We start from the raw sequence: 27,587 nt of genomic DNA, 5'->3' as shown, positions 1-27,587 counted from the left end.
ATCTATATCGTCCTGTAATCTAAGGCTTTCTTCACCGCTATTCATGACAGCACCAATTTTCGTGTCATCCGTGAACTTACTGATCATACCTGCTATATTCACATCTAAATCATTAATGTACATTACAAACAACAAGGGTCCCAGCACTGATCCCTCGGTACACCACTGGTCACAGGCTTCCACTTGCAAAAACAACCCTCGACCATTCCCCTCTGCCTCCTGCCACTAAGCCAATTTTGAATCCAATTTGCCAAATTGCCTTGGATCCCATGGGCTCTTCCCTTCTTAACAATCTCTCATGCAGGACCTTATCAAAAGCCTTACTGAAGTCCATGTAGACTACATCAACTGCTTTACCCTCATCTACACATCTAGTCACTGCCTCAAAATTCAATCAAGTTAGTTAGACAAGATCTCCCCCTGACAAAGCTATGCTGCCTATCCCTGATTAATCCCTGCCTCTCCAAGTAGAGATTAATCCTGTCCCTCAGAATTTTTTCCAATAGTTTCCTAACCACTTATGTTGGACTCATCGGCCTGTAATTACCTGGTTTATCCTTGCTACCCTTCTTGAATAATGGTACCACATTCGCTGTCCTCCAGTCCTCCTGATACCTCACCTGCAGCCAGCGAGGATTTGAAAATTTGTGTCCGAGCCCCTGCTATCTCATCCCTTGCCTCAATAAGCCTGGGATAAATCTCATCTAGGCCTGGGGATTTATCCACTTTTAAGCCAGCTAAAACAGCTAATACTTCCTCCCTTTCAATACTAATATGTTCGAGTATATCACAATCCCCCTCCCTGATCTCTACACCTACATCATCCTTCTCCATAGTGAACATGGCTGGGGTAAGCCACTTTATTTGTACTGATGTCGTTTCCAATGAGATACCTTTACACTTGAGTAAGCCTTCAATGAAAAAAGCACAGATGAAACTTGATATGAAGCATGGGAGCATTGGCACGGGACTTTAAAAGGTAGTTGCCATGGATTTAAAGGTATGGGACAAAGACAAAAATATTTTCATTATTTTATAGACCTCGCAACTAGATTTAGTCTTTCTACAATAATAAATAGTAAGGACAGAAGGGTGATTATAGACCAAATTATGGAGAAATGGATAGGGACCAGGTTTGGGCACCAACTAAGTTTCTAACTGATAATGGAGGGGAATTTGCTAATGACGAGTTCAGGGATATGTGTGAAAACATGAACATTACGGTTATGAATACTGCAGCTGAAAGTCCTTTCAGCAATGGGCTCTGTGAAAGGAATCATGCAGTGGTAGATGAAATGTTACATAAAATCTTGGCTGACCAGCCAAACTGCAAGTTGACAACTGCCCTGGCATGGGCAGTTCATGCGAAGAATTCGCTTCAGATGGTGGGAGGATATAATCCCTATCAATTGGTCTATGGAATCCCAAATTGCCTTCTGTAATGTGCGACTGTCCTCCTGCTCTGGAAGGTACGACAATTAGTTTCATTTTTCTACGCATTTGAATGCTTTACATGCAGGGAGACAGGCTTTCATCAAGGCTGAGGTCTGTGAGAAAATTCGTCGAGCTCTAAGGCATCGTATAAGGCTATCTGAGGCAGAATTTAGTTCAGGAAATTTGGTCTATTGTAAAAGAGAGGGCCATAGGGAATGGGAGCACCCTGGTAAGGTCAGGATGGTAAAACAGTGGTTATCAAGCATAGAAATCAAACTGTTAAGGTTCGTTCTTCATGATTAATCAGGGTTGATTACAAATTCTCAGAATCTGAGCAGCTAGTAGAGGGAGAAGATGCACCTTGTACCTCAAATACACATGTGTTTTGTGATGAAGGTCCTAAGGCACAAGTAGATCAAGATTTGGATAGTAATGTAACCGATCATGATGCTCAGGAAAGAGCTATCACATCCAAAGGCCAATTGCCTCGAGTAGGTACTCGAGTGACATATATTCCAGAGGGGTCTGGTAAATGGAGGGATGTGACAATTGTGGGGCATGCAGGAAAATCTACAGGCAAGTTTAAATATTGATTAAATGTTCAAGATGATGGCCAAGAAGCCAGACCCATGAACTGGCAAAGTGGAGTGAAAGAGCGGAGGGTAAGAGAGCACAGTGCAAGTTTTGTTAGTGGGTCAGGAAGTGACTCTTGCGTTGGAAGCGATCACATACTGGAGAAAGAGCTTCCGATAAAGTGCAAAGGAGATCTTCGAGCAGTAGTTCCGAAAGACATCAAAGTGCTAATAGAGGCCGTAGTATGAACTGATTCCACAATGAAATGAAGGTTGGAGGGCAGTCTCAGAATAGAACTAGAAGCAGAAGTCATCATGATCGTGAAGCTTTAGTGGCTGCCAATAAACTTGAGGATAAACTAATAAGACAAGCAAAACATAAGTAATTAGAGTTGGAGAGAGTTCGGAGTCTATTCTGAGGTACCAGATAGGGAACAACCGGTCTTGTCACATAGATGGATTTGTACTGGAAGGCGTTCCTGATGGAACTTATAAGGCTAAAGCAGGGATAGTTGTGAGGGGTTTTGAAGAGCGATTGGGGGATACTAATGTTAGAGTGGACTCTCCCACAGCTGGAAAAGTAATCTTAAAAATCTTTTTAGCTCTTTTTTTTGGGCCACATATTCATGGGACTGTAGATCCATTGACATAAAAGCTGCATTTCTCTCTGAAAAGTATCTGAAACCACCTAAAGAGGCAGCAGCTACAGAAGGAAAACTATGGAAACTGAACAAATGAGTAAATATAGGCTCCAGCCTTATCCTTCTACAACAAGCTTTCAGGAGTTGAACACTGAAGACAAAGAGAATCAAGTGCACATCTTGAGAATGTGTCAAAAAGCTTTATCCTGACATGTCTAAAACCCCAATTCAAATTGTTGTATGTTTCACTGAGTGTAAGAGCTGGAGATCAGAGTGTGGAGGCAGAATTTGTAGTGATTGAGGAGGATAGTGACCTTCTTCTGAATAGAGAAACTGGCCACGCCTTGGAGGTGCTACACATTGGATTGAAAGTGAATTCTCTGAAATCCTATGCGGAGCTTCGAGAGGAGTTTAGACCAGTGTTTCAAGGAATTGAGAAGTTGCACAACTGCCAAGTGAGATTAACAATTGATGAGAACGTGAAGCCTGCAGCTCAGCCTGTAAATAGAACACCTTTTGGTCTGTTGGAGAAAGTTGAGGCAAAGATCAAGGAACTGTTTGATGAAGACATCATAGAGACCTTCACTGGAGAAGGAAGCTGGTTTGTGGCAGTTCATGCTACATCGAGAGCAATGACAACTGGTTGAGAGGTTAAAAGAGTCAGACAAAGATCCAGAACTGAATGTCCTCAGACAGAGAATTCAAGCTGGAAATTGGGATAATTGCCCATACAGAGCATACATTGTTATGAGATGAACAGTGCACAATTGAGAAGTGTATTCTCCTGTACAGACTTAGTGCCACAAAAGCTTGGACTTAGACTGGTGAAGCTAGCTCATGAGGGTCACTTGGGAGTGGTTGGTACTAAGCAAAACGTACAAACCAAAGTATGGTGGCCAGGGATGGAGAAAGATGTGGAAGAGTTGGTCAAAACATGTCATGGATGTCAACTTGTCAGTAAACCCAATCCACCAGAACCAGTACACAACACTGTTCCTGGCTGGAGTATGGGAGGATGTACGAGTTGACGTATTAGGTCCATTTCCATCGGGAGATTCCATACAAGTGTGGTTGACCATTACAGCCGTTATTATGAATATGTGGTAATGAAGTCTACAACAGCAGAGAAAACAATGCTTGCATTGACTGAAGTATTTGTAAGGCATGGTCTACCAGTCACTTTGTATTCAGACAATGGACCACAATTCATTTCACAGACCTTTTCAGATTACATGCAAGTCACAGGTATTCAACGTCAAAGTAACTCCCAAACAGCCAGAGGCAAATGGGGAAATGGAAAGACAAAACCAATCCTTACAGAAACGGCTGAGGATTGCTCTGGCCGAGGGTAAGGGCTGGAAGGAGGTCTTGTCGTATGTGGCCACGTATAGAGCAGCTATAAATACAACAGGAAAGAGCCCAGTTATTTGGGTGAAAAATATGCAGCGATACCAGAGCTGAGGGACATTAGAGTTGATCAGGATGTTTGAGATCATGATGCTGAGAAAAAAGGTGCTGCAAAGTTTTATGCAGACCACAGAAGGAGAGCTAGACTGTCTGTGATACCAGGTGATGAAGTATTGCTGAGCCAGGAGAGTGCAAGTAAGATGGATACACCATATTATCCCAAGCCATACACTGTTATTGCCAACAAGGGAAACAGTGTGACTGTGCAGTCACCAGAAGGAGTAGGGTATGACAAAAATTCTTCATGCATTAAAAAGCATCATAGTGACAAAGACACAACAGCAGACGAACCAGACGTAGGAGCTGAGGCGCAGTTGACATCCAGCAATTCAGAAGTCCAAGCCAGTGATGCTGTTGGCAGGCAGACAGTTTGTTATCTAGAGGGAGAAACATCGGTTCTAGAGGGGCGAATGACATTTCCTAATCCTGACATGGTGACCAGAATTCCTGAGACAAAGGAAGACCACGGCACGAGAGGAGACCACCAAAATTATATCAAGATTTTGTGTTGTGATTATGTTCAAAAATCATGGACACGTTTTAGTCTGATAAGGGAGGGATGTAATGATTGTATGTGTGGGCTTGAGTATTCGAGAATATATTGTACTTGGAAGTGAAACCAAAAGGAACTCGGTGTTTTGGGGAAAATACCTGACCTGGGGGTTGTTGTAAGGTCAGATAGGCAATGCTGCTGCAGTGAACAGAAGTCTTTTTTAATAAAGCTTGTTAAATCTTTGTTAAAGTTAAACTGTGGCTTAAGTGTGATTCTTCAGCCTGACATGTGACATGTGCCCGTCTGGGGGGCCTCATGGCCCCATCCGGGAAGAGGACCTCTTGTCTCCTGTCCACCTCCTGCACCAAGGCCTCTAGGGCTGCGTCACACTCCTAGCCTTGTTGTGCCATTTTCACTCTTACTGCTCAGATTCTGTTCCACAAACAGTTCCAGCACCTGCTGCAGCCAGAATGCACCTCCCCTTTGAGAGGTACAAACTGGATTTAAGTAGTGCTAGTCTTGTAAGAACTTGGGTCCACTGCTGAGGCGTGCAGCCACTCAGCAGCATGTTTAGCACTGTGCTACACACTGCATCATTTAAATTAGCAGACGGGACAACGTTTGTGCGCTGCCTGCATTGCAACAAATTGGCAAGAGTTAATTGTCTTTCACCATCCCCGCGTCTGTTTTTGGGATTTATTCAATTTTTCCATAGTTGTCTTTGCCTTTTTAACAGTCAATCCTATTTTATTTGTGCTCTTTATTTTTGTTGCCTATTTTTGCTTTTGTGTGTAACTTTATCTATAAATAAATCTGGAAAGGTAGAATTAGTTTGTATGCATTATTATTGCAGTGTGCTGTTTCCCCAACTTCTTGAGCTCCAGGAAAATATGACACCATCTCATATTTTGCAATATGTGATTAACCATGATTTGGGTTAATTGCAAGACTTGGGCTATACTAATCCATATCGGGTAGAGAATCAAGATGCTGATTGGAGTTTATAAGACAGTTCACCAGTTTATGGAAATTGTTGTTGTTTCCCCATGAACACCAGAAAGGTGTTGGAAACTGAGCCTGAATTTTAACAACTACTTAATTTGCTCAAATAGAAAATAAAATAAATACAAACTTTTTTTAAATGTTCACAAAAGAAACTGGTAAATTCATGGATAGTGTTTAACTGAGTCAAGAGGGAGATGGAAATGATCTGAGTATGTCTTGAGCATGATTAGGTGACCTTTTTCTCATTTTTACCTTCCTGTGTGGATTAGATATTCTGGGAATAAAATTGGTCACCAGCAGTAGCATGAAACAGGCTCATAGTGAAATGGCAGCCTGTTTTACACTCCACCATTGGAAAAGAAACCGGGTGCTGGGTATAACAGGCTGTCAACTCACTGTAAGCTTGCTGAGTAATAATTTAATCGTTGCTGATTTGTAAAATAGGGAAGAATCGATGGTTGCACAAAAGAGGGAGTTAAGCAAACTCTGCAGTGCATTATACCATGGCTTTATTTATACCATGTGAAAAGCAAGTGTTTTTTCATCTGGAAGAGTGTTATGTTGCATTGTATGAAAATTAATTAATGCACTAGTTTGTGATGCCACTGTTATCTAACAAAGCAGACTGGTTATAAATTTAGAGTAAAGAGTCAAATTTTTTACAGCTTTTGTAGTGAAGGAGCAACAGATGCATATTAAGATTTTAAGATATTTTGGTAAAGTCTGATGTTGGAGGCCGAAGTTGTGGATAGAATGTTGTATTTTTGCTGTTAGCATCAAATGGCTACTGCTATGGTGGAATACTGCCCAAAATTAGAACTGAAAGTAAGAGAATGAGAAGGCTGAGGTGTACTATAAAGTTCTATGTTATTAATTTGGCTTTTTTGACATAACAGATATTCTATAGATTTCTTTGGTTAAAATTAAGTTAGCTCTGACAGCTGAAAATGACTGCTCGACAATGGACAAGTAGATATTGGCAATTAATCAACCAAGGTACAACAAGATGTAAAATATGATAGAATTTAATGATCTCTAAGATTAAACAAAGATCAGTCAAGTCATTTTTCTGAGTTATCTCATCCATCCATGGAATCATTAAAGAGGCAGTTCTATGTTCCGACACTGTTGTAACACCTAGCTGACTATTGAGTGTTTTTAATGATTTTGCCTCTACTATACAATCCAGAAAACAATTATGGTATTGACTGCACTTTGCATGATGAGCTGCTTCCTGACGCTAGTTATGAACTTTCCTTTTGCTAACTTTTGTCCTGCATCATTGTCTAACTTAAGATAGTGCTCCAGAATTATCTTTCATTTTGTGCTCACTTTATTTATCTCCATCAGGGCTGAGGAGTCTGTGTTGATCTGGCCTGTCCTTATGGTTTAGTTTTCTGATATTCTATTTTTGTGTCCTGGAGACTAGTATGCAAGGTGTGACAAACACTGTGCAGTGTCAATATAATAGCCTCAATCTTGCACTGAAACAGTTTAGCACTTGGATTGTTAGCATTATGTTAGAATTATTGATTATTGCTTTGCAATGACCATATGTGCTAAGTGTGGAGTCTACTATCTCAGCCTCACCTAGCTAGCTCAATACTATTCATTGAATATGTTTGCCATTCTTCTAATGTGTAATACCTTGCATTTATTTGTATCAAATTCAATTTGCCACAATTCTTCCATTCACAAATTTTATCATGCACCTTCCGTAATTCAAAAGCAAAATTCTGCAGATGCTGCAAATCTGAAATAAAAACAGAAAATGCTGGAAATACTCAGCAGGTCAGGCAACATCTGTGGAGAAAGAAACAGTTAACATTTCAGATTAATGACCATTTGTCAGAATTGACAAGAAGGTTCTGATGAAAGGTCATTGACCTGAAATGTTAACTCTCTTTCTTGCTCCAATGATGCTGCCTGACCTGCATATTTCCAGCATTTTCTGTTTTTATTCCTTTCTCTAATTTTATTGTTTGCATCATCGGATTGACTGCCTTGCCCCTAAATTTAGTATAATCTTCAAATTTGAGCAAATTATACTTTGAGTGCAGATATTCTATGCAGATTGTGATCAATAGGAGCTGCAGCATCAAACACTGGGGCACTCGACAAGTCTCACTCCCTATGAATTAAAATGTGATTTTATGTGCAAAGTAATCTTGGCTAGCATATCCCCGATACTGAGTTAGATACATTTTGATAGATGAGGGATTCAAGGGTTATGGGTGGGGGGGGGCGGGGGCCAGACAGGAAAGTGGAGTTAAGGCCACAACCAGATCAGCCAGGATCTTATAGAATGATGGAGCAGGCTCGAAGGGCTGAATGCCCTACTCCTAAGTTCTATGTTTCTATGAAGAGTGAATCTTTTTTTAAAATTGAGATATGAATTAACGATAGAATGGATCCCATGTTTTCTTCTGATGTCTCCGATTAATATCAAACACTAATGGATTATAGGACTTAGAATAAAAGCTGCAAATCGCATTGAAAAGTAAAATTAAGAACATGATTAAAACCAACAGATTTTACCTAGATTATAATAATTAACATTTCTGCTAATTGAGTCTCTACTTTTGCCAGTTACTGATATGGACCAATCGATTGGCAGTTACCAATAATTGTTTTGATGCCTCTTCTGAAGATAGATAAGTGAGTAATGAAAACAGAGAAGGAAATTAGGAAAATGAACAAGAGTGTAGAAAGATAATAGATTCTTTTGACTTATGAGTTAACACAATTGATCTTAAATTATTGCATCGACCATTATTTACAAGCATTTAAATTAAAATGGTTGAAGGTTATCACACATCTATACTTCAAAAAAATACTAATGCTTGGAATAATTTCCCAAAAGGGTAATGCTGGCACAAACATTGGGGCAGGATTCAAAATACAGCAGCATACTATAATGAGAAAATTAGAGTACTAGAGTATTAGGCTTTAATGGGCTGAATAGCTTTTTTTAAACATTCTTCTGTTGCCTGTTTCAGTGCTTTATTAGTGATGTTTCATTCAAATGATTAGAGTGGACAATGAGGATCAGCTAGAATTCACATAGGGCTGATTGTGGTTGTGCCTTTCTGTACACTACATCCAGTAGACTTCACCTGTTATGAATGGAATTGGAACAACTTACTTGGATTTAATCTAAATCACTGCTGCTGAGTTGCATCCATCAGAGTGCTTGCTGACCTACATTCACACCCAGTCTGGCAATGCCTCGATTTTTAAAATTTCTATCTTCCTTTAAAAATCCTCCATAGCCTCTCCCCTCCCTATCTCTAACCACCTTCAGCCCTACAGTCCTCCGAGATCTCAATGTTCCTCCAATTTTGGTCCTTTGCGCTTCCCCAGTTGTAATTGCTCCACCATTGACTGTGTCTTCAGCTGTCTAAGCTCTGGAATTCCTTCCCTATGCCTCTCCAACTCTCTACCTCTCTTCCTCTTCCTCTTCAGCCATGTTTTTGGTCACCTGTCCTAACATCTCATGTGGCTTGGTGTCAAATTCTGTTTGGTATGCTGCTATGAAGCGCCTTGGGATGCACAAACAGATTAAAGATGCTATTTAAATGCAAATTGTTGTTGTAGTTGCAATATGCATTCCATTATTACACTATAAAAATTTAAATTAATTTAATACCCAACACTTCCAAATTAGGGAGAAAAGTTCCGTATCCAAAGGAATAATTAAATAGCTTATAACAGGTATTGATTGCAAGATTGTGTTTGGTCTTTGTTTTCCTTTCATTTCTCTGATATATAAAAAGCTTTAAGTCTCACTTCAAAATTACTTTAGACATGAATTTGGAAGTATTAATAAGTAATATTTATGCTGAGCTATGGAATTCAGAAATGTGAACAGAATTTCAAATATAGTCTTCTATTGTTGGAAAAGACAAATAATTATGCACTTCAAAAGGTCAGATATTCAGTTGTCATCATTGTAGACTCAACTCTGTAGACTCACAGCCATGACCTGCCCCCTTAGTAATTGCTTATTGTGTGAAGGAAGGAAATGATTCAACATGCAGTTTAATTAACTGAGTGACATAACATTAAATAAACAACTAGAATGGTATTAAAATTTGGAGCAAATTTACATTAGAGAATATAGTACTGTATCCTCTTACTGACTCATTATATGTTGACAATCTATTGTAGGATGTGCTATTGTAAAAATTACACTGCAATCTTTTATTTTCCTCAATTTTTCTTTCTTTTTTCTCCTCCACTCCTAAGGCCACTACTGTTTATAAATGCCAGAAGCCCACCTCTACCTTACCCAAGTGGGAATTCTTTGTGTAAAATCCCAGACTGTTACTAAGTTGCTGCTCAGCTATGGAGGGTATCACAATTACGTCTGATCTGCTTCCCGTAATTTTCATACAAGTGCTTTTTTCGCACATCGCTCATTAGTGTCAGAAGCATGAATTTTGCCTGATTTTTTTCTTCAGTTCCTTTTGTTAAATTGTGTTAGGTCAATTGTGTAGATTGACTGTGTTTCCCTATATAAGAACACCTAAATCACAATGAAACCTGGAAGCTTTTTTGGTCTAAATGGCTCCGTACCACACTGCCTGTAACTTTACAGGGATTTTTTTTTATATTAGTTCTTGGGATGTTACTGGCTATGCCAGCATTTGTTGTCCATCCCTAGTTGCCCTTGGGAAGATGGTGGTGAGCTGCCTTCTTGAACTGCTGCAGTGCATGTGTTGTAGGTACTCCCACAGTGCTGTGAGGGAGGCTGTTCCAGTATTTTGACCCTGTGACAGTGAAGAAACTGAGATATATAGTTCCAGTTCAGGATGGTGTGTGGCTCCTAGGGAAACCTGCAGGTGATGGTGTTCCCATGCATCTGCTGCCCTTGTTCTTCTATATGGTAGAGACCACAGGTTAGGAAGGTGCTGTCGAAGGAGCCTTGGTGAGTTGCTGCAGTGCACATGATACACTTTGTTGCCATTGTGCATTGGTGGTGGAGGGAGTGAATGCTTTAAGGTGAAGGATGGGATGCCAATCAAGCGGGCTGCTTTGTCTTACAATGTGTCGAGCTTCTTGAGTGTTTTTGCCTTCCAGGCAAATGGACAGTATTCCATCACACTCCTAACATGTGTCTTATATATGATGGACAGGCTTTGGGGAGTCAGAATTCCTAGCCTCTGACCTGCTGTTGCAGCCAAAGTATTTATATGGCTGATCCAGTTAAGTATTTGATCAATGGTAACACCAGGATATTGATGCTGGGGGATTCAGCGATGGTAATGCCATTGAATATCAAAGGGAGGTGGTTAGATTCTCTCTTGTTGGAGATGGTCATTGCCTGGCACTTAAATGGCAAGTAACATTCCTTCCACACATCAGCCCAAGCCTGAATGTTGTCCAGGTCTTGCTGCATGTGGGCACGGACTGCTTCAGTATCTGAGGTGTTGAAAATGGTACTGAACAGTGTGCAATTGTCAGCAAACATCTCCACTTCTGACCTTTTAATATTGGAGGGAAGGTCCTTGCTGAAGATGGTTGGGCCTAGGACACTACTCTGAGGAACTCCTGCAGTAATGTCATGGGGTTGAGATGATTGGTCTCTGACAACCACACCATCTTCCTTTGCGCTAGGTATAACTCCAGCCAGCAGAGAGATTTCCCCTTGATTCCCATTCTCTCCAATTTTTCTCGGGCTCCTTGATTCCACACATTCAAATGCTGCCTTGATGTCAAGGGCTGTCACTCTCTCCTCATCTCTGGAATTAAGCTCTTTTGTCCATGTTTGGACCAAGGCTGTAATGAGATCAGGAGCGGAGTGGCACTGGTGGAACCCAAACTGTACATCGGTGCGCAGGTTTTTGTTGCTGAGTAAGTGGTGCTTGATAGCACTGTCGACGACACCTTCCATCAATTTGCAGATGATTGAGAGCAGGCTGCTGGGGCGATAATTGGCTGGATTGTATTTGTGGACAAGACATACCTGGGTAATTTTCCACATTGTCCGGTAGATGCCAGTACTGTAGCTGTACTGGAACAGCTTGGCTAAGGGTGTGCCTTGTTCTGAAGCAAGTCTTCAGTACCACAGCCAGGATGTTGTCAGGGCCTTTGCTGTATCCAGTGCCTTCAGCCATTTCTTGATATCACGTGAAGTGAATCGAGTTGGCTGAAGACTGGCATCTCTGTTGCTAGGGACCTCCGGAGGAGACCAGGATGGATCATCCACTCCGCATGTCTGGCTGAAGATGGTTGCAAATGCTTCAGCCTTGTGTTTTGTACTGATGTTCTGGGCATCCTCCATCACTGGGGAGAGGCATGTTTTTGGAGCCTTCTCCTACATATAGTTGTTGAATTGTCCACCACCATTCATAAATTGATGTGGCATGTCTACAGAGCTTTGATCTGATTCATTGTTTGTGGGATTGCTTAGCTCTGTCTATAGAATGCTGTTCTGCTGTTCAATATGCATGTAGTGCTGTGTTGCAACTCAAGGTTGGCATCTCTTTTTCAAGTATGCCTGGTGCTGCTCCGAGCATGCTCTCCTACAGTCCTCATTGAACCAGTGTTTCTCTCCTGGCCTGACGGTAATGGTAGAGTGAGGAATATGCCAGGCCATGAGGTTACAAATTGTGGTTGAATACAATTCTGCTGCTGATGGCCGACAGCACCCCATGGATTCCCAGTTTTGAACTGCTAGATTTGTTCTGAATCTATCCCATGTAGCACAGTGGTAGTGCCACATAACACAATGGAGGGTGTCCTCAGTATGAAGACAGGACTACATCTCCACAGGGACTGTGCGGTGGTCATTCCTACCAATATTGTCATGGACAGATGCTTCTGCTACAGGCAGATTGGTAAGGATAAGGTCAAGGTTTTACCCTCTTGTTGGTTCTCAGCACCTGCCACAGGCCCAGTTTGGCAAATATGTCCTTCAGGACTCAGCCAGCTCAGTCATTAGTGGTGCTACTGAGCCACTCTTGGCGATAGACATTGAATTCCCCCACTTAGAGTACATTTTGTGCCCTTGCTCCCCTCAGCGCTTCTTTCTTCTGTAGATGTCTGAAGAATAAGGCAGTATGCTTAGCTGGCATACTTGAAGAAGGAATGCCATGTAATTTTTTTAATACAAATCTTTCAGCTACTTTAATCTTAATTGAAATTTATTTTAATTTATTTTCCACCTCTTCTACCCTAGCGATGTGCCTTAACCATAATTGCGAAAGGTGGTCGTCTCAATAGGATATTTTCTTTCTAACAGCAAGTGTTATGCCAAATTAATGCCATATACTCCTGAATTATGGATAGCTTGATGCTGGAAGACTCTTCCATGCTGGAAACTGTCTGACTATTGTATAAGTTCATTTCACAGAAGGATCTTACCTCAGCAGAAAGAGGAGACATTCATCCCAGTCTGACTTTGATTTATAACCAGATTGTCTAGACAATGAGAATTATTTTGGGAAAGCTAATTATGCTAAATGATATCTGACATATAACTTAATCTATTTCAAATAAAAAAACAAAACTGAGACCAAAATATCTTGTGGCAGATTATGCACATTGTAATTTCTGTAACTTCATTATTAGATTAGCGGAGTTAATGGTGAGCACTACTCTAAGTACAACAATGGAATACCTAAAGACCAACATATGAGTAGAGTAACTGTAATACATATTGTGTTGTGCATACTATCGCATTGTCAACTATCATGTGTCTGTTTCTATTTCTCTGCAGTTTGAAAAGATTTTAATAGAGAAATGCACTGACCTGACTACAATAACTGAAAGGTAAATTTTCTGTTTCCCCAGCCTGTACTGAAATTCTCTATTTTGAACTTTTTTGTCATTTGAGTTTTTTAATATGACATTATTGCTTTGCTGCTTACTGTTAAAGTTCCTATTGCAGATATAAATTGAATAAAATGGGATTGTTCTAGTCTCAAACTTCATTTGGTAATTGGAAGACATTTTTCTATTAAATACATCAGCCAATATCCGAGTTTTAATTCTGTCATAAATCTGAGTAGCTACTGAGCCTTTTCAAATTAAAAAGAATTCAGAAACTAATTCAGAAATTTATCTATGAACCCATAAATTGTTTAGATTCATTTTATGAATGCTTAATTCTGAAAATTAGTCTCAAAGCATGAGTTGACAATAATTGCATGGTTATATCATGGGCTGGAATTTTACGTCCCCCCCCCACCCCAAAGAGCGGGATGGTGGTGGGGGAGTGGACATAAAATAGAGCGGGAGACACAGAGGGCCATTTCCGACCCGCTCCCACCTCTGCTGCCATTTTATGCAGGGTGGCGGTGATTAAACAGCCTGCCCGCCCCTGGCCCCAATCAAGACCCTTAAGTGGCCAGTTAACAGCCACTTAAGGGCTTCAGCCCACCACCACGGGGATTTTACCCTTGGTGGGCGGCCCAAGCCTGAGAAAAGCCGCCTGTTAAAAGTAAGTGGCTTTCTGACAGCCTGGGGGGGGGGGGGGGGTGGGGGTGGGGGTGGGGGTGGGCCCTCATTATCAGGCCCCAACGCCCAACACCCCCGTTCCCTGTCAACCACCGTTGCCTCACTGGGGCCTGACCGATTGCCCCTGGCGAGGCCCCAAAAACTTAACGATTCTCTGGGGCTCCCCGACATCTTCCGTCTTCAGCTGCGTTGCTGTCTCAGCAGTGGCCACCACGCCCAGTGGCGCTGCTGGGACAGAGTGCTGCTGGCCCGCCGATTGGCCAACAGCCCCATTAAGTGGGATTTCCTGCCTCAATGCGGTAGATGTTCTGCCTCAGACCAATTAGGAGCCTGGGAGCTGCAAAATGCAGTCTGGATCCCCAGGCCAGGCGTAGGTGGGATCGTCACCGACTTGTCGGTCGGTGGACAGCTCCTGCCTGCCGAGGGTAAAATTCCAGTCATAGTTAGTGTCCAGGGCTATGTGATAATGCGCACTATAACAAAGTTGCTGCAGTATTCTGGTGTGAGTTCCAACACAAGATCTTACAAACAACATTCAATGCATCATGGCACTCCATGGCTAGATGCTCCTTTAGCCAAATGGTTGCAGTTACAGCTATACCATTGGGATCTAACTGACAATGTGAAGGAAAATGTCTCTGCATATTCCATCCAAAAGAGAGGATAAATTAATATTCTGTCAGTCTCCTCCCAATCAGTGAAAAAGTGAGTCATCAACAATACCATCAAGTGACTCCTATTCGTTAACAACCTGCTTTGTTCAGGCTGTCCTGGAACCATTCAGCTCCAGACTTCTTCACTGCCTTGATACAGACAAAAATCAAGAACTAAGTATTGAGCAGTGGTGAGATTAGCTGCTCTCAACATCAAGGCAGTATTCAATACAGTTTAGGACCAAGGAGCCAGAACAAAACTGAGATCAGTGGGGGCTAAAGGGAAAACCTTGCCATAGCTGGAGTCATAACTGACAAAGGAAGAGATTTATTTTTGTTGGAGGCCAGTCATCACCAGCGACCTCGACTCAACCAAAGATTCCACGGTGTTGAGCTCCATTCGCAACTAATAATGGAGCAGCCCATGCCAGCCTACAGCAGAACCTGGATAACATCCAGACTTCAGTTGACAAGTGGCAGAAAACATAAGTACCATATAATGGCCATCGTGAACAAGAAAAAAACCAACCATCTCCACTTAACCTTCAAACGCACCCCCAACATCAAAGTCCCTGCACCATCAACATCTTGGGGCCAGCATTGACCAGAAGCTTAACCAGAACTAAACCAGCTATCTCAATGCCATGGCTACAAGAGCAGGACAGCGTAATCTGCTGAAAGTCTCTCCAACATCTAAAAGACTCATCAAAAATAGCCAGCTCTTTCAAAGAATAATCCAGCTATTCACACTCCCCTGCTCTTACCCAATATTCCTGCAATTTTTTCCCCTTCAATTATTAATCCAATTTCTTTTTGAAGGTTGCTATGACTCTGTATCTACCACCCTATCAGGCAATGCATTCCAAACCCTAACCACTTGTGTCAAAAAAGATTTTTCCTCATGTCATCTCAATTCTTTTGCCAATTAACTTGCATCTGTGCCCTCTAGTCATCGACCCACCAGCTATTGGAAACAGTTACTCTTTATTTACGCTATCAAAACCCTTCATGATTTTAAACATCTTGAAGATTTTACAATCATGAAATATATATCTGACTCAATATTTAAACCTGAAAAATATCACTGGGAAAATATTCAACTCCCTATATATCATTCCTTGATCACCCTTCATTGTGGCAGTACCACAGTGATTCTCTGTTTCAGTACAAAGCAAGGTTACTCTTGCACAGATCTACTTTTCGACTTAGCCACAATTGATATGAAATACATGGAATTATGAGTTACCTGAATCTACTTATTGATCTAGGAACAATATGGTAAATATTTCAACAGCATCATGTGTTGATTGTGAAAACACATGTATGATTTTGTTGACTGAGTTTGATCATAAGGACATAGGAACATGGGAAATGGGAGCAGGAGTAGGCCATTTGGCCCCTCGAACCTGCTCCACCATTCAACTCTATCATGGCTGCTCTTTTACCTCAAAGCCATTTTCCCATACTATCCCCATATCCCTTGATATCTTTATTATCTAGAAATGTATTGAACTCTGTCTTGAACATACTCAATGACCTGAGCCTCCACAACCCTCTGAGGTAGAGAATTCCACAGATTCACAAACCTCTGAGTGAAGAAATTCTTCCTCATCTCAATCTTAAATGGCTTAACTCTTATTCTGAGACGCTGTCCCTTGGTTCCAGACCCCTCAGCCAGAGGAAACATCCTTCTTGCATCAACCCAGTGAGCCCTGTAAGAATTTTGTATGTTTGAATGAGATCACATCTCATTCTTTTAAATTCCAGGGAATTCAGGCCCAGTTTCCTCAACCTCTCCTCATAGGACAATCGTGCCAACTCAGGAATCCGTCTGCTGAACCTTCGTTGCTCTCCCTCTATGGCAAATATATCCTTCCTTAGGTAAGGAGACAAAAACTGTACACAGTATTCCAGGTGTGGTCTCACCAAGGCTCTATACAATTACAAATCCTCTTGCAATAAAGGCCAGCATACCATTTCCCTTCCTAATTGCTTGCTGCACCTGCACATTAGCTTTCAATGACTTATGAACAAGGTCACCCAGGTCCCTTTGGAATTCAACACTTCCCAATCTCTCACCATTTAAGAAATATTCTGCATTTCTGTTTTTCCTACCAAAGTGAACAACTTCCACATTTTCCCACATTATATTCCTTCTGCTATATTCTTGCCCACTCACTTAGCCTGTCTAAATCCCCTTGAAGCCTTTTTGTATCCTCTTCACAACTCTCATTCCCACCTAGTTTTGCGTCATTAGCAAGCTTGGAAATATTACATTTGGTCCCCACATTCAAATGATTATATAAATTTTGAATAGCTGGAGCCCAAGCATTGATCCTTGTGCTGCCCCACTAGTCACAGCCTGTCAACTTGAGAATAACCTGTTTATGCCTACTGTTTTCTGTCCATTATTCAATTCACAATCCATGTCAGTGTATTACCCTCAATCCCATGTGCTCTAATTTTATTTACTAACCTCTTGTATGGGACCTTATGGTGGACGCTGGTGCAATCCATGGTGGCCACATCTGCAGCAAGTGTTGGCTGCTTGAGGACCTTCGGCTCAGAGTTGATGAGCTGGAGTCTGAGCTGAGGACACCGTGACACATCATGGAGGGGGAGAGTTACCTGGACACTGTTTTAGGAGACAGTCATGCCCCTTAGATTAATTACATCAAATTTGGACCGTGGTCAGGGACAGGAGGGTGTGGCTGCGAGTGAGGCAGGTATGGGGATCCAGAATTTAGCTTTGGAGGAGCCTCAGCCAGTGCCCTTATCCAATAGGTAAGAGGTTCTTGCTCCTGGTGTGGACGAGGGCACAGACTGCTGGGAGGATGAGCGAACTGACCACAGCACCGTGGTTCAGAGTGCCATTCAAGTGGGGGGAGAAAAGAGAAATGCAGTTGTAATAGAGGATAGCATAGTTAGGGGAATAGATACTGCTCTCTGCGGCAAAGACAGAGAGTCCCGAAGGCTGTGTTGCCTACCTGGTGCCAAGAGTAAGGACATCTCTACTGGGATGGAGAGGAATTTGGAGTGGAAGGGGAAGAATCCAGTTGTCATGGTCTACATAGTTACCAACGACATGGCTAGGACTAGGAAAGAGGTTCTGCTGAGTGACTATGAGCAGCTTGGGGCTAAATTAAAAAGCAAAATCTTAAAGGTAATAATCTCTGGATTACTACCTGAGCCATGTGCAATTTGGCTTAGGGTAAATAAGATTACAGAGGTAAATGCGTGGCTCAAAGATTGGTGGGGGAGAAATGGGTTCCGATTCATGGGGCACTGGCATCAGTACTGGGGAAGGAGAGAGCTGTTCCATTGGGACGGGCTTCATTTGAACCGTGCTGGGACCAGTGTCCTGGCGAATCATATAACTAGGGTTGTAAATAGGGTTTTAAACTAATTATTGGGAGGGAGGGTTCAAATGAAGTGAAGTTTAAAAAAAATCAAAAACGAGAGAGCAGAGGTGCAGGGTAGTGAAAAGGTGAACGGTAATCAAAGTATGACAGGAAGCGGCAGAAAATATAAGCAGAAGAGTACAGCAGAAATTAGAACCAGAATGAGTAATAATGGTAAAAAGTCAAAGCTTAAGGCTCTTCATCTGAATACATGCAACATTTGGAACAAGATAGATGAGTTGACAGCACAAATAGAAATAAATGAATCTGACTTGATAGCTATTACAAAGACGTGCTTGCAGGGTGACCAAGACTGGGAACTCAATATTCAAGGATATTCGATGTTCTGAAAAAATAGGCAAAATGGAAAAGGAGGTGGGGTAGCTTTGTTAATAAAGGAAGGTATTAGTGTGGTGGTGAGTAGTGATATGGGTGCAATAGATTGATGTGGAATCAGTTTGGGTGGAAATGAGGAATAGCAAGGGGAAGAAGTCATGGGTGGGAGTCGTCTGTAGGCCCCCGAAGAGTTGCCTCACTGTAGGACAAAGTATGTATCAGGAAATAATGGAGGCGTGTAAGAAGGGCGCTACAATTGTCATGATAGATTTTAATCTGCATGTTGACTGGACAAATCAGATTGGCAGAGGTAACATGGAAGACGAATTTGTAGAGTGCATCAGGGATTGTTATTTAGAACAATACGTTGCAGAACCTACGCAGGAACAGGCTATTTTAGACTTGGTGGATTAATAAGAGATCTCGTAGTTAAGGATCCTTTAGGGGGTAGCGATCACAACATGGTAACATTTTAAATTCAGATTGAGGGTGAGCAACTCTGGTCTCAAACCAGTGTCCTCAACTTAAACAAGGGCAATTACGGAGGTATGAAGAAAGAGTTGTCTAAAACGGGCTGGGAAAATAGACTAAGGTCAGTGGATGAGCAGTGGCAGACATTTAAGCAGATATTTCATAATGCTCAGCAAACATTTATCCCGCTCAAAAAGAAGGACTCTGAGAACGATAAACCACCCGTGGTAAACAAAGGCAGTCAAGGAGAGTATCCAATCAAAAACTAAGGCTTACAAAGCGGCGAAAAGTTGTGGCAGGCCGGAGGATTGGGAATTTTTTTAGGAACCAGCAGCGGATGACTAAAAAGCTAATAGAGGGAGAAAATTGATTATGAAAGTAAATTGGCAAGAAATATAAAAACAAATAGTGAAAGCTTCTATGCGTATATAAAAAGAGTAACTAAAGTGAGGGTGGTTCCCTTGGAGGATGTGACTGGAGAATTGATAACGGGGAACAGGGAAATTGCAGATAATTTAAACTAATATTCTGCACCGGTCTTCACGGTGGAGGACACTATAAATATCCCACTGATATCAGATAAGCAAGGAGCTAATGGGAGGAAAGATCTTGTAACAGTCTCTAACACGAAGGACAAAGTATTTGACAAACTAATGGGACCACAGGCATCAGGTCTCCAGGACCTGATGGCCTGCATCCAAGGGTTTTAAAGGAAGTGGCTGCAGAGATTGTGGAGGCATTGGTAGAAGTATTCCAGAACTCACTGGATTCTGGGAGGGTCCCAGTGAATTGGAAAACCGCTAATGTGACGGCCCTGTTCAAGAAGGGAGGGAGACAAAAAGCAGGAAACTATAGGCCAGTCAGCCTAACATCAATTGTCGAGAAAATGCTGGAGTCCATTATTCAGGAAGAAATAGCAGGACATTTAGAAAAGCTTAATGCAATCAAACAGAGTCAACATTGTTTTGTGAAAGAGAAATCATGTTTGACAAATTTGCTACAGTTCTTTGAGGATATAACAAGCAGAGTTGATAAAGGGGAACCGGTAGATGTAGTGTATTTGGATTTCCAGAAGGCATTCGATAAGATGCCACATAAAAGATTATTGCACAAGATAGGAGTTCACAGTACTGGGGGTAATGTATTAGTATGGATTGAGGATTGGTTAACTCACAGAAGACAGAGTCTGGATTAATGGGTCTTTTTTAGGTTGGAAAGACGTAATTAGTGGAGTGCCACAAGGATCAGTCCTAGGGCCTCAATTATTTACTATCTATATTAATGACTTGGAAGAGGGGGCAGAGTGTCATATATCCAAATTTGCTGATACAAAAATAGGTGGGAGGGCATGTTGTGATGGGGACATAAGGAATCTGCAAGGGGATATAGATAGGTTGAGTGAGTGGGTAAAAATTTGGCAGATGGAGTTTAATGTAGGAAAGTATGAGGTCATGCACTTTGGTAGGAAGAATCAAAAGGCAGACTATTATTTAACTGGAGAGAGACTTCAAAAAAGTGCAGCACAGAGGGATCTGGGTGTTGTGCATGAAACACAAAGTTAGCATGTAGCTGCAGCAAGTAATTAAGAAGGCAAATGAAATTTTGGCCTTTATTGCTAGGGGGTTGGAGTTTAAAAATAGGGAAGTCTAGTTACGACTGTACAAGGTATTGGTGAGGCCGCACCTGGAGTACTGTGTACAGTTTTGGTCCCCGTATTTAAGAAAGGATATACTGGCATTGGAGGCAGTTCAAAAGATTCACTAGGCTGATTCCTGGGATGAAGGGGTGACTTATCAATAACAGCTAAACAGGTTAGGCCTTTATTCATTAGAGTTTAGAAGAATGTGGGGTGATCTTATTGAAACATACAAGATTCTGAGGGGGCTTGACAGGGTAGATGTTGAAAAGATGTTTCCACTAGTGGGGGAATCTCGAACTAGGGGACATAGTTACAGAATAAGGGGACACTCATTTAAGACTGAGATGCAAAGGAATTTCTTCTCTTAGGGTAATGAATGTCTGGAATTTTCCACCCCAGAGAGTTGTGGAGGCTAGATCACTGAAAGTATTTGAAGAGGAGGTAGACAGATTTTTGAAATATCGGAGTTGAGGGCTATGAGGAGCTGGCACAAAAGAGGAGTTGAGGTCTGGGGCAGATCAGCCACGATCTTATTGAATAGCGGGTAGGCTTGAGGGGCTGAATGGCCTACTCTTGTTCCTTCTGCTGATTACCACCTACCGCCCTCCCTTAGCTGATGAGTCAGTACTCCTCCATGTTGAACAGCACTTGGAGGAAGCACTGTAGGTGGCAAGGGTACAGAATGTACTCCGGGTGGGGGACTTCAATGTCCTTCACCAAGATGGCATGGTGGCACCACTACTGGCCGAGTCCTAAAGGACATATCTGCTAGACTGAGTATGTGGCAGGTGGTGGGGGAACCAACAAGAGGGGAAAACATACTTGACCTCATCCTCACCACCCTGCCTGCCGCAGATGCATTTGTCCATGACAGTATTGGTAGGAGTGACCACCGCACAGTTCTTGTGGAGACAAAGTCCCGCTTTCACATTGAAGATACCCTCCATCGTGTTGCGTGGCACTACCACCATGCTAATTGGGATAGATTTCGAACAAATCTAGCAATGCAAAACTGGGCATCCATGAGGTGCTGTGAGCCATCAGCATCAGCAGAATTGTACTCAACCACAATCTGTAACCTCATGGCCTGGCATATCCCCCACTCTACCATTACCATCAAGCCAGGAGACCAACCCTGGTTCAATGAAGAGTGCAGGAAGGCTTGCCAGGAACAGCACCAGGCATACCTCAAAATGAGGTGTCAACCTGGTGAAGCTACAACACAGGACTATCTGTGTGCCAAACTGCGTAAGCAGCATGCGATAGACAGAGCTAAGCGATCCCATAACCAACAGATCAGATCTAAGCTCTGCAGTCCTGCCATATCCAGCCATGAATGGTGGTGGACAATTAAACAACTAACTGGAGGAGGTGGCTTCACGAATATCCCCATCCTCAATGATGGGGGAGCCCTGCACATTAGTGCAAAAGATAAGGCTGAAGCATTTGCAACAATCTTCAGCCAGAAGTGCTGAGTTGATAATCCATCTCTGCCTCCTCCTGAAGTCCCCAGCATCACAGGTGCCAGACTTCAGCCAATTCTATTCACTCCGCATGATATCAAGAAGGCACTGGATACTGCAAAGGCTATGGGCTCTGACAATATTCCGGCAATAGTACTGAAGACCTGTGCTCCAGAACTTGCCGCGCCCCTAGCCAAGCTGTTCCAGTACAACTACAACACTGCATCCACCCTGCAATGTGGAAAATTGCCCAGGTATGTCCTGTACAAAAAAAACAGGACAAGTCCAATCCGGTCATTTACTGCCCCATCAGCCTACTCTCAATCATCAGTAAAGTGATGGAAAGTGTCATCAACAGTGCCATCAAGCGGCACTTGCTTAGCAATAACCTGCTCAGTGATGCTCCATTTGGGTTAAGCCAGGGCCACTCAGCTCCTGACCTCATTACAGCCTTGGTTCAAACATGGACAAAAGAGCTGACCTCGAGATGAGGCGAGAGTGACTGCCCTTGACATCAAGGCAGCATTTGACCGAGTATGGCATTAAGGAGCCCTCGCAAAATTGAGGTCAATGGGAACCAGGGGGAAAACTCTCCGCTGGTTGGAGTCATACCTAGCGCAAAGGAAGATGGTTGTGGTTGTTGGAGGTCAATCATCTGAGCTCCAGGACATCACTGCAGGAGTTTCTCAGGGTCGTGTCCAAGGCCCAATCATCTTCAGCTGCTTCATCAATGACCTTCCTTCAATCATAAGGTCAGAAGTAGGGATGTTTGCTGATTGCACAATGTTCAGCATCATTCGTGACTCCTCAGATACTGAAGCAGTCCCTGTAGAAATGCAACAAGACCTGGACAATATCCAGGCTTGGGTTGATAAGTGGCAAGTAACATTCGCACCACACAAGTGCCAGGCAATGACCATCTCAAACAAGAGAGAATCTAACCATCTCCCCTTGACATTCAATGGCATTACCATTGCTGAATCCCCTCTATCAACATCCTAGGGGCTACCACTGACCAGAAACTGAACTGGAGTAGCCATATAAATACCGTAGCTACAAGAGCAGGTCAGACGCTAGGAAGCCTGCAGCAAGTAACTCACCTCCTGACTCCCCAAAGCCTGTCCGCCATCTACAAGGCACAAGTCAGGAGTGTGATGGAATACTGTCCACTTGCCTGGATGGGTGCAGCTCCAACAACACTCAAGAAGCTCGACACCATCCAGGACAAAACAGCCCACTTGATTAGCACACCATCTACAAACATTCACTCCCTCCACCACCAATGCACCGTGGCAGCAGTGTGTACCATCTACAAGTTGCACTGCAGCAACACACCAAGGCTCCTTAGACAGCACCTTCCAAACCCGCGACCTCTACCAACTAGAAGGACAAGGGCAGAAAATGCATGGGAACACCATCACCTGCAAGTTCCCCTCCAAGTCACACCATCCTGACTTGGAACTATATCACTGTTCCTTCACTGTCGCTGGGTCAAAATCCTGGAACTCCCTTCCTAACTGCACTGTGTGTGTACCTACCCTTCATGGACTGCAACGGTTCAAGAAGGCAGCTCACCACCACCTTCTCAAGGGCAATTAGGGATTGGCAATAAATGCTGGCCTGGTCAGCGATGCCCAGATCCCATGAATGAATAAAAAAAAAGAAAGAAAGGTAAGAAATAGAAGCGTTTTTGTTTTTAAAAAGGAAATGAAACCCTAAAATCATCAGGCAACAAAATTGAGAGACGTTTGAAAAAGCCAGGTGAACATAAGTGGTGTTTAATCATGTTTTTATTTAAAGTTGTGCTTATTTTAGTTCTATAGGGTGAATTTTATTGCAGTAAAATGAATGCTGATACTTGAATAACTTTGTTATTATATTAGTATTGTTTCAATTGAAAGATAAATGACTTACATGACGAGGTTGCAATTTTTCCTGGCCCTGCTGTCAGATTGGAAATTATTCCCAAAGGTTAAATTTAATTTGTGTCACTGTTGTGATTGAACATTTTACACCTTTCCTTACAGCTGTTTGCATGATGAAGATGAAGCAACAATAGCCTCTATGAAAGCTGAGGTTGTTGAAACCCTGACATCATTCAGTCAGTCATTCAGTCAGATGGTGGAGCTTGCTTTAACCTATGAAATACAGGTCAGTAACACATTGTAAATTATAGCCCTTCTATAATCCTCTTTTGACTGGTCAGAAAGGTAGATAAATTCAGTTGAAGTGCCAATTATGTCGGCTAATTCTTTCTTTTTTAAGTATTTACCTATTCTGTGATTAATTGCCCCTTTAGTTCTCTGTTTAATGAACATATGCAATATTAACTCTATCCATTTTAATAATACAAATTCAAGGATAATTCATTAAAAAGGTAATATATTTGTATTTAGTTTTTAGGATCATGTATTGTTCATGCATTCCTAGCTGTATCTAATCATGGAGTCGATGCAATAATGTGTGGATGCTTTCATTCTCCTCTTTTGTTAATGTTATGAGTCTCTTAAGGCTGAAAATGTCTGGAAAATATGACTTTATTTATTTGTAACATTGTAATGTGCCAGTATATATTTGCAGGTGAAAAAATAGGAAGTGAATTCTCACATTCTATAACTTTTCAACGTGATGAATCAAGGGAAATTAGTGCAGTGGTGCACATGTGTATTTTATTTTTCAATCATTAAGTTTACATAGGAACAACTAATTTCATTGCTGAAATTACATAGAATAATTCAATGGAAATAATGTCAATCATAAGGCAATTACATTTAGTCCAAATACAGTTTCTTTCTTGACCTTAATGTGTATAAATTTTAATTTACATTGTATTTCATATGTAGCCCATTTAAGAAACAACACAGGACAGCTTGAGCGTTTGCTGGTGAAAAGGGACCACTTTTTAACAGTTCCGTTTGTTACTTTCAGGCCAAGTTGACCTATATTGAAATTTTCCGCAATTGCCATTTTTTGTATAGTAGGGTTGATTTCCAGATTGCAAATTAGTAAACTGATTTTAGGAAAAGTTAGCAAAGAGTCCTCAGAAGTATGTTCCAGCAGGCATATAGTATTTCCTTTTATTCCCAGTAGAAAAATCACAGAACAAGCCATTAAAGCTTTTTTTCCTTCTGATAAGATTGAGTTTTGGAATTTTGAATCAATTTTGCAAAATTGCAATACTCAGACAAAGAATCTCAATATACATGGTAAGTGTAGAAATTTGTGACATTTACTGGAATGTGAAGCCATGTTAAATCATTTACCTTATGAGTTAGGTTGTTTGATTTAATTTTAAAAGGTTGTTTTTATTCCTTTTCCTTCGACTTTTGCATCCTTTGTAGATTTTAGCTGTTTGAAGTTTCAGCCTGGAGGTGCTGTGTGACAGGTGGCGGTATTAAGGTGCCAAATTGGTGTAGTACATTTGGCACTTATGCTAGTCAGTTGCTGGGTGATAGTGGAATGGTGTGGGAATGTCTAATATAGTCGTGGGTGATAGAGGTGCCCTTAAGCCAAGTGTTGTCTGAAGTGCTACTTCTGAGAGTGCTGCTTTCAGAGAGTTTTAGGTGTGGTGTGACCCAGTGTAGGCAAGAAAGAAAAGGAGAGAATGGTGAATTTCTTGCCTTTTTTTAGCTGTGGTCAGGCCTTTGAATTTTTTCCGGCACTTCTCGTTCATTCTTGGGTCACAGAGTTGGCACTCAGTCCCCCTTCCATCTCCCTCTATACGCTACAGCTGACTTTTCGAGATGTCTTGGCCTTCCTGGAGCTCAGGAGCTGGTCCCATCTGGTCTCTGTTTCCTCCAGGAAAGTCTGAATGTCTCAATCCACAAAGTTTCAAGTCCTCCTGATGCTAGAATTGCTTGGCATCTCATGGTTGTTCATTACTCACTGTGAATATGGAAATTCTGTTGAGATACTGGAAAAAAAAAAGTTTTTTTTTGTTAATTGAGGAAAAGCAGTCTGCCACATACTTTCCACTCCGCAGCCTCACTCTGAACAAGGAGGTCTTTCCTTTTGCTTTTAAAATGCTTTGCCTAAAGCCCTGATTCATTACACAGTATTTGCATTGTTTCTATACATTGGTTTTTATGTTCCAGCATAGGAAAACTAAAAGCACAGAAAATTTCATGAAAATCAGTGTGATTGTTGCATGAGTAAATCCTGCAAATTCCAAAAAGCTTACTGTGTTTTTAATTTGCGGTTGGAGTCAAAAACATGTCATGGTCACAGTGTGGAACTTGTACATTTCTGGCTCTGCAGGATGTATCTTTGGACTGATTTTAATTGGCCCTTGGAGATGGGAATGGAGGCAAGGGTTGGGGGGGGGGGTGGTGGGCGAGGGCTGCAGTGCATAAACACCCCTTCCTGATTTTATAGATGGGCAAACATGGAGGGTGGAGATCTGACAGCGACTCATTGGGCAGGCAATTAAGAGGCCTATTGACAGATTTTATTCTCCGTTTTCAATCTTGCTAATGGCGCTCGGGAATCATGGGGCTTCAGAAGAAGGCAACATGGAGGTGGGAGCTAATAGCTGGCTACAAAGGGAGACCATCAGGAGAGGCAGCATCAATTGCCAGGCAGGGTAGAGAAGGGAGGGCATCCGAAATCACCTAAGGATTGGGGGGGGAAAAGGTGCCAGCACTCTGGGAGAGCCATGCAAGAAGGGCAACAGGCTAGTGCCACCTTGTCAGAGGTGACAAATGGGGGGGAAAGTTCGGGGGGTATTGCCATTGGCAGTGAAGGCCTTGCACTTAGGAAGACGCCACCTATCATGGGCCCCATTTATCCAGGCTTTGGGGACCCTGTTGAGGAGGTTCAGCAGAGCAGGAGGGTGGTCCAGGCACTGGCAGCGGCACTGCAACGACCTGTACGTCCACAGGAGGGTCGGCATCAGCTTCCTGACAATGGAGCAGGGTGCAGAGGGGAAAGCCGGCAGCCCCCTCTGCGCAGAAGAAGCTACCCTCCAGTGAGGTTCTCATGGTCGAGGCTCAACTACCTACAGTTGTCTGAGAGGCAGTGCCAATGAAGACTCCACCTCTCCAGTGAGGCTGTCACTGACCTCTGCACTATGAGGCAGGATGAGCTGGGCCCCAGGGGACTTGATTGAAATCCAATGCCAGTGATTACTGTGGCACTAAAATTCTATGCCTTTGGATCTTTTCAGGGATGCACTGGGGACATGTGTGGAATCTCAGTCAGTGGCCCATCGGTGCATCACAGAGGTGCCCTTTTCAGGAGGGCTAGTGACTATGTGCACTTCTGCATAGATCCCAACAGTCAAACTGAGTGGTCCATCGGATTCAGGGTCATTGCTGGATTCCCCCATGCGCAGGATGTCATCGACTGCACGTGTGTGGCCATCAAGGCTCCGGCAGTCCAGTCAGCGGCCTTCAGGAAGGGCTTCCAATCGCTCAATGTACAACTGGCCTGTGGCCACTGTAAATGGGTCCTGCAGATCTGTGCACACATCCTGTGAAGTTGCCGCAATGCCTGGATTTGAAAGCAGTCCCAGTTGCCAGAGGTTTTTTGGCCCCCTGCACGGCTTCAGG

The 27,587-nt window shown here is 42.5% G+C and overlaps 1 protein-coding gene across 1 annotated transcript in view; it reads left to right on the top strand.

Annotated features, from left to right (window-relative positions):
• LOC137377309 (protein inscuteable homolog) overlaps positions 1 to 27,587 on the top strand; it is a 358,743-nt gene that overhangs the window by 21,503 nt on the left and 309,653 nt on the right. Inside the window, exons 2-3 of the mRNA XM_068046873.1 lie at positions 13,336 to 13,388; positions 24,066 to 24,189. Of these exons, the coding sequence (XP_067902974.1) occupies positions 13,336 to 13,388; positions 24,066 to 24,189 (177 nt within the window). The remainder of the gene's footprint in view (positions 1 to 13,335; positions 13,389 to 24,065; positions 24,190 to 27,587) is intronic.

Source organism: Heterodontus francisci, chromosome 14 (genome assembly GCF_036365525.1).
Source record: "Heterodontus francisci isolate sHetFra1 chromosome 14, sHetFra1.hap1, whole genome shotgun sequence".
NCBI classification, from domain to species: Eukaryota; Metazoa; Chordata; class Chondrichthyes; order Heterodontiformes; family Heterodontidae; genus Heterodontus; species Heterodontus francisci.
Note: the sequence above shows the minus strand (reverse complement) of the source record. Positions and strands in the feature narration are given on the sequence as shown.